The following is a 10,686-nucleotide window of genomic DNA, read 5'->3' as shown; positions in this document are numbered from 1 at the left end:
GGGTGAGCAATCTTACAACACAAGTTTCTGTCTGTAGCCAAGCCCCACACTACAGATCCTCCACCAAGGTGTAGCATATTCAGATGTAAGAAGGTTTAGCTGCTTTTCCTTCACATGGGCAATTTAAATAACTGGATCATTAACATTATGTCATCCATTTAGCATGTTGGTGCCGTGAATAACTGCCCAAGTTGGCCTATTGGTAGCATGTGTGCATTTATGTAGGAGTGTGCTTTGAATCCCTTTGATGAACCAGTTAGACAACTTTTTTTACCTCTACGTTACATGGACGATACTGTACAATAAAAGCCAGAGAAAACCATATTAATATGGCCTAGTTTTTCAAAAGTTTATTTTAGGCTTGAAGACTAGACAATGTCATACTGATTTTACATCAACCTACATGATTTAAATATTTACAAAAACAATTCAGTATTACACAGTTTGAAAAGTTGCAAAGGTTATCGTGTTTGATCATATATCCTCGCTTATATGTGAGATCCCTAACCCTCATCTTATATTTGTATGTTGTACAGTACCTTTTTATCTTCAAAGCCCAAATAATCATGTCAAAAGAGAAAGTCAACATAAAACTTGAACCAGTTTTTGTGACAAGCCCTTTGGGTGAGTGGCTATAGTACATCGGGGTTTAAGTGCCAAATAAACACTAGCAGTATGGAATGGAAAGAGGTCATCATGACTGTGAAACAAATAATGTCCTGATATTAATTCAAAGCTCCATTAATATGAATTAATATCCCTGTTGTGTACTTAAAAAAGACAACATTTAGCATACGCAAACGTTTCTTACAAATGCAAATTATTCCCTCATTTAGTTTTCTTTTAAATAATTCATATACAAAATGCTCTGCTTCTAATAGTACAAATAAAAACTACAAAATACTAAATATTTTAGCTGTTTATGTATTAATTAACAAACAAAAAAATATAAGAACAACAAAATTCCCTCTGTATCACTGGTGAATAAATGCATTAAAAATCTAGATTTGGGCAAACGTGCCAAGCAGACCGTTATTGATCAGGAAAATATTTTATGTTTTTAGATGTTTATTTAAAACAATTAAAATAATATAAATACAGAAACTACTCCACGGTATTATAATCCAAGCAATGGGGGGAGAGGGAACGGATTCATAAGTGTGGATAGGAAATTAGTATAAAGTGCATTCTTTACCCAAAACGAAACCAAAACTCAAACAATAAACACTGCAACAAAAACTGAAGAAAAAAACTTTATGACTCAAAAAATTCTATCAAATACTACAGATTATCATAAAGTGCAAAGTGTGGGCAGTGTTCTTAAATGACCGATTTACAATGAATTACCAATAGGTTGTTATGTTTGACTTCCCTTTAATATTGTTCACCAAGGTTGAATACAACATTATACACAATATATATCTTTGAAGAACATTTTACAGACAGACAGGACATTGACATCTAGTGGCATTAGATATGCAGCGCAATAAAAATAATAATAATAAAAAAGAATGGAACACAGGACCTCAACAGTTTATCACATTGTTTGGACATGTTCAGCTCAGACAGGAGTGTATATGCCTAGCTCATAATCCTTGTGGCATTACGCCATCATTTTCTTCTATGCTCTATGAATCCAGCCACATCGCTCCACAACACAAGCAACTTTTCTTGTCTCGTTGGGGGTTTTATCCGGTCTAAACGGAACCAATTGAACTAAACATACATAATATGGGACAGACAATGAGAACACGTTAAATAACTGAATAATGCAAGAAACCAAAACTTGAGTAGATACCACATTATCACATTCTTAATCAACTGGTCTTACCAAAAAAAACAATATTTGCATCTACACAAACACATATGTAGGTCCAGATTTGGAACATGAATTGTACACTTTCCATACAAGAAGCTTGCGTTCCAAAATTTCTTATATATATGCAGTTTTGTCATGTTTAACAAATTAAAATCTACCGGACACAGATATTGACACATGGAACATACTGTATGTGTACAAGTCTTTCATTTTTTTTCCTTCTCGTCTCAATCCATGCTACTGTTATCACCTAAAATAATTCTGCGTAAAATAAGAAAGATATACGGTACGTGTATGCAAATATTCGAAGTAAAACTTTTTTTTTTTTACTATGTTCTTATGCATAAAAAGAATCTCCATAGAAATATAATGCCTTCGGAAAATTCAGAAGAGATTTGTTAGTATAATCTTGGACGTCAGTGCGTTCTGTGTCTTAAATAAAAAAGGAAAAAGGGACAAGATACTGATGTATTGTTACTTTTATGACATGCAGAAAATAAACCTCACTCTATGCACTCGTTTAGTATTCAGGTCATTGAGGAAGGAAATGTTTCAAAACAAGTAATAACATGCTTCAAGAACATGCACAATGGGATTGAAATTAAGAGGGGAAAACATTATTGAAAGTTTGTAATTTCACAGGTGTAAATCAAATGGATTTCTAAAATCTTAGATGTAAATATTAATATTTGGATAGGCACGAGGGAAGCAATTAGGATAAAGCAGTCATCCCAGAGAAATCTTATTGCTAAGCTGCAGCATCAGTTCTAAAGTTATAAGGTAGGAAACAAATTTCCAGTTGCCGACTTCTTTAGCTCGGAAGAGAATCGCTAAAATTGCATTTTTTTTTAGCTAAAACAAACAAAAAAAAATAGACATGAAAAACCAGAAAATGTATTAAACGATGCTGCCTTTCTTCCCCAACATATTTCAACCAGTGTGAACAACGTAGAAGAAAATAAAAACATCTCAATAGAAAGGGTTAGTATTTGAAGGGTATTTACTGATGGGATCATTTTGGGGCAGGCACAGACTACCTTGCAAAAACAGTTACCAGCCTACCAAAAAGTGAGCACTTAATTCAAATGAAAATCCATTCATTTTTTTCTTTCAGGTTTTGCACAGTTTTTTTTTCTTAATTTCATTTTTTTTATTTAATTTTTTTATTTATGTTTTTTTTTTATTTCAGGGGCCAGATGATGAAAGTGGTCAGTCCTCTTCAGTGCAACCTAATAGCTCGGCTCTTAATGTGATTCGGCCATACCATGACCATGGGAGGATTCTGATAAATCTTGCATAGATCGGTGGATCAATGACATTCTTTCTGTGGGTATCATTGTCAAAATTTCCCTGAAAGACCTAAAAAAAAAAAGACACTTGCAGAATTACTATATCATAACAAATGCTTGTTCATCTAAACACTAAATTTATAGATTTCCCGGAGGATTCTTAACGTCAAATGAAGTACAATTAGTGAAGTCGGGCAATGACCGCACAAACAATGATATTGTGGTGATTGTTCAACTGCATCTTCAGCCTATTTCACCCTTAACCTTCATTATCTGATGTTGGTGGAGCTCAGCAGTCATTTTCTACCAAGACATGCTGTGATTTGTGGACATCTAGGTCTAAAAGTTCCTAATTGGCTGTCAAAATCCCACTGTATATAGACATATCCATATAATTGTACATACTCAACCCCAGGAGCCTGACACATTTAAGGACTTTGCAACAGAAGCAGTGGGTGGGAGAAGAAATAATAATGTAGAAATAAAGTTTTCTTTACTTTTAAGATATTGTGCATGCTACATACCACCCGTGCACATTTACAGGAACAATTCAAATAAATGAAGTAGCATGCATCCAAAAGCATAAACACAGCAATAAGTCAATAAGTTACATATTGGTACAGTATATTACATAAACAGTATTGTATTATTTTATTAAGTTATATATTATTGTAATTTCAGGACATATATACACACACACACACACACACACACACTCTCTCTCTTCAAATATGAACAGCACTTGCCCATATTAATAGCAAGTGAAGGACAGAAAGTAAATAGCCAGGATCCCAGGGTTTTTGAGTATTTTTCCCTGTGGTTTAGTATTTGGTTTGAAATAATTTATGTAGAGTTCATCGTTAAACTTGGTGGTATTGCAAAACACTAGGCATTTGACACTAGTGGCGGGAAATGATAGTTACACCTACTGTATACTGCAATTTAAGTAGACCACAAATGAAAGTTCATGTACTATTTTCTAATAAAAATTAGTATTTATCTGCGACTTTTGGGAATAGGTAGTAGACAACAAATTGCACATGTGTGTTTCTCTCCATCGCTGATAACTGTAGAGTATAAGGGGAAAATATAATAAAGAAAATCATGTCTGGCTGCGATGCTTGGAGCCATTTCCATATCAAATCATGACATTACTACGAATCGTGTTGGGCTGATTCTGTTGTCCGTGCAAGAATGTTATAGCAGCTGCAATAAATGAGCGTATTTGCGGCAAAAGCCTTCACAGATCTGTTAGGGGCATACAGGCCTTTGTATATTAAGAGAATTAAAGGGTTCATTAAATAAAAATAAAAAATATAGTGTTGGGTCACCCCTCCTCCTCCTCCTCCTTACTTCCTCACTGGCTGTGTGAGCCAGGCTTGGTTCAGGAAATACAGAGGGAAAACAGAGCAGGGGTCCCCCAAATTTATGTGAACATGCACCAGACTCTTGAGCAGGACCAGCCCCTGGCTCTAAATAGTATATGTAGATGTGTGAGTTTGGGTGTGTGTGTGTGGGGGGGGGGGGGGATAATGCCACAGACATGGGACACACTTGATGGGAGCTTTTCCCCAATAGTAAATTATTAGAAAAATGCAAATGGATGAATCTAGGGGCCCAGTCTATGGTGACTCATATTTGTGTGCAGACAAGTAAGGTCACTGTGCATTGTGGTATTACACTTTTATGGGGTTCCTATGTACAGATACTGCAGCATACAATTTGAAGATATATAAACATTTAATCCTATACATTTGGGATTCCTCTACGTCAGTAATCGAAAGTTGATTTATTGCTTAGTCCAGGAGCCTTCATCTGTATATAATACTTCTCAAACCTTCTTGGTGCCATTTGTGCCGCACTCCTGTAAGAGTTGTAAGCCAGCGGCTTTTGACCTGATCTATGATGCCCTTACTTGTACTCTAGTCTTGAAATTTCTCTGTCCTTGTTCCCATTATAGTGTTCCTTTGTAGCCCATCTTCTCTTATTAATATGTATGTTCATCTACTTTAACTGGGTTTTTTTCCATTTGTCGAATGGTCTTCCTACAAATCCTTGGATCCTGACATTTACTAAGAACCACACTTTTATTAAACTCTCCATGTAAAGTGATCTCTTCTGCAATCCTTTAGAACCCAAATTCGGTATTCAGTACATATGTCACTGTCCTGCATCTGTGTAGCTGCTGTGTTTTCTGTATCCAACCTCTAACCTGAAGGAAATCACTGCAATGACTGCAGGATTTTTATTCAACATCCTAATTAAATAAACTTTTAAAAGACGAGGTAATCCCCAATAAATGGACCTCTGTTTCTTTACACAATTCATTAAGGATATGTGCAGGGAATGCAGCTGCTATGGGGCCCAAAGTTGAGAGGGGCCCACCTTCTCTTTCAAAGTAAATGTGTCATATAGGGCCTTATTCTAGTTAATTCTTTCTGACAAAATCCTTCTTAGATGGACAAAACCATGTGCACTGCAGGTGGGGCAGATGTAACATGTGCAGAGAGAATTAGATTTGGGTGAGTTATTATTTTTCTGTGCAGGGTAAATACTGGCTGCTTTATTTTTACACTGCAATATAGATCTCACTTTGAAGTAAAACCCCACCCAAATCTAATTATCTCTGCACAAGTAACATCTGCCCCACCTGCAGTGCACATGGTTTTGTCCATCTAAGAAGGAACTTGTCAGAAAGAGTGAATTAGAATAACCCTCATAATGTATTTGTTTTTATTTGGATGGTATATGGAGGCCCTTACAAAACTTTCCTTGGGGCCTACAATATACTATCTAATTTTGCCCCTGGTCTTACTCATTGTGATGTGGTACAATAGGACATATATCTAAGTGACCTGAGAGTCTCTTAGATATATGTGCACCTTCTACATCATTCGATGGTAGTCGACCATCGAGTGATGTGGGTGTTTCTCTATAGGCTGGGAATGGTTGTTTATGTTAAACATCCATTTGCAGCCATGCGGGCAAACCCAGTGTGCGAGGGGGGGGGGGGGGGCAGACAGCAAATGGCAGGCAGCATCTGGGGGACTTGCAAGGCTGCGAATGTAGCAGCCTTGCGAGTCAACCAGAATAAAGGCCATAATGTGAACAAGGACACTGCAAAAACTAGGCCACCACTATGGTTCAGAATCAAAGTAAGGGCACCACTGCGGGGCCTAAAATTAAAAAGAGGAGCCCTAGCAAAACGCTGCCATGGTTCCAACAAAGGTCTGGCTTTGCCTCTGTCAATAAGTACTATAAATATAGACTTTGTGGAATGTTTTATAACAATCTGTCTTGTCGGTTATTGGTCTATAAATGCAAATCTTAGTTAACGGCATTTTGCTTAAAACAAAGCTAAGCATTTAAAAAAAACTATTTTCTGTAAATCAACAGTTTTAGAAGAACAGCGAGATGACAGAATACCCAGTAGGAAACCGTGATTGTGAGATGTATCTTCAAGGCAATCATACGTTAGCTGGCAGCTGGCTTAAACCATACTGATGGACCTGGGAAGTCAATGTTTCTCAAAGGATGTATAATTCTATTCTTGAAGACCATATGGCAACTACGTACAGCTACTGTGTGGCATTAAGCAGGAGATGTGACAATTGTATACAGTATATCCATAGTTTTTTAAAGAGATAAGTCATATTTAGGACACTATGTTGAGCCTATAACTTATGGATCTATGTACTAATATGTGGAATGCTTAGAATAAACAGGAATACTAACAATACCATGATTTGTTCTGTTATCATTCTGCTTTCAGTAATAGAACTTGTATTTTATTATTAAGCATTTGTTCTTCCTTGTTTATATAGTTTATGGGAACATTGGCTGTCATATCAACTCTGTTTATTCAGAAATTGTTGAATACAAAGGATGTACACCAGTGGCAGCTGTTATTCTTTTGGAGGAGGGTTGCTGCCGCAATGTGCCCCAGCCCCCCATGCGCTGCCACAGCCGCTCCCACATTCCGGTCCCGGACACCAGTCTCCTGCACGGGGCCAACGTATGCGCAGTAAGTTCATACATACTGCGCATGTGCCCACTCTGCTCTCTGCACTGGACCATTTATCTGACATTACTCAAAATGGTCCTTGGGGTAAAAACCAGGGAAAGGAACTAATTGTTGACCTGCGCAGATCCTCAGGTCCATGACTGCACTGGCTACACTGTGACTGGCAGTGACTTCCTATTGGACGTGCTACCTGCCAGTTACACACAGGACAGGCAGTCCCATTGGGAGGTGGTTCCTCCCCCTTGGACTGCCAGATTGGACTGTGATTAGCAGAGAGCTGGCTTCCTGTGTGCTCAACTAGTGTAATGCCTCAGGGATAGTTGGGAATGCTATTTTTGGGGGTGTCCCATGCCCTCAACGTCAACCCTTAGAATATTAGGGACTTACCTGATGAGGTTACCTGAATATGGAGGGTAAACACACAATCCGGACCAAGGTTCTATTTAAAAAATCTTTATTTATTGCAAAATGAATTAAACTACAAATGAGTAATATATGGATAGTGCACATGCACCTCTTTTCCCTTTGTGCGTTGCACTATAAGCCTCCGCAAGGTACTGTAGCATCTATCATTAGCAAGAGGATGCCATTTAGGGACCCCCATATAAATCATAACTTAAGATGTCAGAATGGGATGAGCATTTTGGGCAGTATGGGTGGTGTAATGGTAAGCATTACTACCTCACATCAATAAGGTCAGGCGTTTGATTACCTCCATGGCCCTAACTGTGTGGAGTTTATATATTCTGACTGAGCTTGTGTGGATTTTCTCAGAGTATTCCAGTTTCCTCAATGGAAATATACAGTATAGATGTGCTCCGGCCTATTTTTACGGTTTTGGATCTGTATCTCTCTCCGGTGTCGGATCTGTATTTGGTTTTGTATAAACCACCCTTGTTGGTTTTGGTTTTCAATCTGTATTTTATTATGAAAAAAATCATAAAAACCACTAAAGTCACCAAATTTTGGTCTGTTTTTTTTTCCTTTTTTGGTATTATTCACGACAATTACATTTACTTCCAGTCTATATGGACCACCTCTATATTTTGTTTTTATATATTTTTTAAATTTCTTGATAACAAATGGTGGGGTATGGACAGCCGTCAAAGTATGCATAGTGGGGGTAAGGACAGCAGTCTCAGTACTGTACGCACAAGGCCGGATTGCATAAATAAATAAAAATGCACAGTGGGTTCTGGTGCATGAATAAATATACAGTATATGCACAGTGGGTGCTTCCATTCTATGTTATTTCTTTCTCTCTTTGTTATATAATATATTGCAGAGGATGCAGCAGAGCTTGCTGATGCTTGGCTCCCATGTAATCATATGGAATCCAAGTCTTTCGAGAATCCGACGGTGGCTGGGGCTCGGCAAGACTCAGATCCCTGCTGTAAGGAGCAGTTCAGATTCTCATGCATCTATACTGCTCATCGCTCATTTAAACACGTGATCATGGCAGTATACATGGGCCAAGTGATTCTTATGTGCAGAGCACAACTTGTGTATTCTCTCATGGACCCAGGGGCCGCCGAGAGGGGGGAAGCGGGTATTAATTACCTGGGCCCAGGCTTGCTGGAGAGACCAGGCGGAGGCCCTGGTCCGCCTGTCCCCCCCCACCCCATACCTTCCCTCTTCATCCCTGCCGGGCAGAAGCAACAGCACACTTCTACAGCATGTGCTGTGCTGACAGCAGATCTTACTGACAGCACAGCACATGCTGTCAGTGTGTGCTGCTGCTGAGGTGTGTGTGTGTGTGTGTGTAGGGGGTGGTGTGTGTGGGCAATAACACTCCTCCCCCCACAACTTTGGAGTGTTTTTTCTCCAACCTCAAACATTTTGGGGAGAATGGCCTAATCGAGTGAGCTGACCACGCCTCCTGTGATTAGGCCACACCCCAAAATGTTACCGGGGCCTGGCATACCTCTCGGCTGCTGTGCAGGGACCACCCTATTATCTATTGAGTGAAGGAGGAATTAAGTAAAGGGAAAACGATGAGAAACCTTTTTACCTATATGTCTTAAAATATGGATCAAAACATAGTAAATAAGGGGACAAAAAAAAATTAATAATCTGGTGAAGATGTAAACGAATGTTTATATTCAAGAAACACAGACTGCGTGGCATTTAATGGGAGGAAGCTTATTGGTTGTCCTTTGAAAAAGCCTGAACCAGATGGTTTTATATTGCAGTGAACTCTGTTATTTGTGCTATTACATGTATAAAAGGAAAAAAATCCATGTCCGTGTGCTGTACATAGATTTCTAGCCTCAATAAAAGGTCTACTGTAGGTCCACTTACTGTATATGGTGTTTTTATGATTGATTTTGTTTCTTGCACATATAGTATAAAGAACAATAGTACAATATAAAAATATTATAGTACAAATAAAATATTTGGTAATAGATCTCCTAATAAGGAGATCTAGTACCAACTATTTAATATTGTACTATCTGTTCTGTTCCACGTGTACCTAGGGCCCCGAAAGTCATAATTATACCATTTCACAATAGGTCATATAAATGTAATAATTCATCTACTGGATGAACTAATACATTTCCTTAAGGTTAGATGACTGGCAGTCCTTCTTGTAACAGGCCCAGTATCGCTCTTGCTTAAGAAGCCATTTATTTTTTCCAGGTCATGTCTGCTCAATATTCTAGTCTCTGACAGATTTACTACGGAGATGCATGACATATAGTCGGTACAGAATGAATTCACAAGCCAACAAATCATCAATGTATCTGTATCCTTACATTACCTTGTCTTTTCTTTGTTTTTTATCTTGATACACTGTCCAGTGTTCACTATTATTACTGAAAGCCAGCTTGTAAGAGCCAACGAACTGCACATGTCCAAAGTCTTTAGCTCCTTGTGTAATTATCCCGGTGACCTTAGTAGGACGAAGAAGATCCACCTAGAGAGGCACAAATCCAATGTTTTATTATCAAGTGATTTATAAAATGCAATACCTGTATTTATGTAAACTGATGAATGGGATACTTGGGAAAGAACAGAACAATCCCTGCCAAGCCAACATGAAACACATTATCTTACACGTCCCGTTTCATTGTATATATTTTCTCATGAATATATATTAAAACGCTTGGATAGAAAGTCTGCAGAACACTGTTAAATCTAGCACGGGCCTCTGCAATCATTTGATTGATAGTCACAAGTCAACGCTAACTTCTAAATCTAGCTAATTGCAAAATTAATGTCTGAGTGCTTAATGTATCACAGGAAATCTGCAGTAATGAGCGTGACATTTAAAGCGAAACTTTTATCCTTTAGGGTTTCCTTAGGAATCAGTATTCAGGAAAAGAAATGCCTGGAACATATTATACTAAATAAGTTGGAGACCATTCAAAACTCCCAACAGGATTCACATAATAAGTTTTTTTTGTTTTATTTAGACACATAAACACCGTTATTACTCTACCGCTCCAGCCTTAGATAGATGGGTTAAATTGATCCTGTTTCACAGTTGCCATTTCTAAGCAAATCACGACATAAGCTTAAACCAATTTCCTTTCATAAAGAAAGGAATGATA

At 38.0% G+C, this 10,686-nt stretch overlaps 1 protein-coding gene across 5 annotated transcripts in view; it reads right to left on the bottom strand.

The window, feature by feature from the left end:
- Nucleotides 1–324: 324 nt before the first annotated feature.
- EDIL3 (EGF like and discoidin domains 3) overlaps nt 325–10,686 on the bottom strand; it is a 510,230-nt gene continuing 499,868 nt past the window's right edge. For all 5 annotated transcript variants that reach the window (XM_083151831.1, XM_083151829.1, XM_083151832.1 and 2 more), the window contains 2 exons: nt 9,894–10,049; nt 325–3,178 (listed from right to left, as the gene is read on the bottom strand). In XM_083151831.1, coding sequence (XP_083007957.1) covers nt 3,029–3,178; nt 9,894–10,049 — 306 coding nt within the window. In that variant the 3' untranslated portion in view covers nt 325–3,028. The remainder of the gene's footprint in view (nt 3,179–9,893; nt 10,050–10,686) is intronic.

This window comes from Crinia signifera, chromosome 1 (genome assembly GCF_055691185.1).
Source record: "Crinia signifera chromosome 1, ASM5569118v1, whole genome shotgun sequence".
In the NCBI taxonomy this organism is placed as follows: domain Eukaryota; kingdom Metazoa; phylum Chordata; class Amphibia; order Anura; family Myobatrachidae; genus Crinia; species Crinia signifera.
This window is presented reverse-complemented; position numbering and strand designations above follow the sequence as displayed.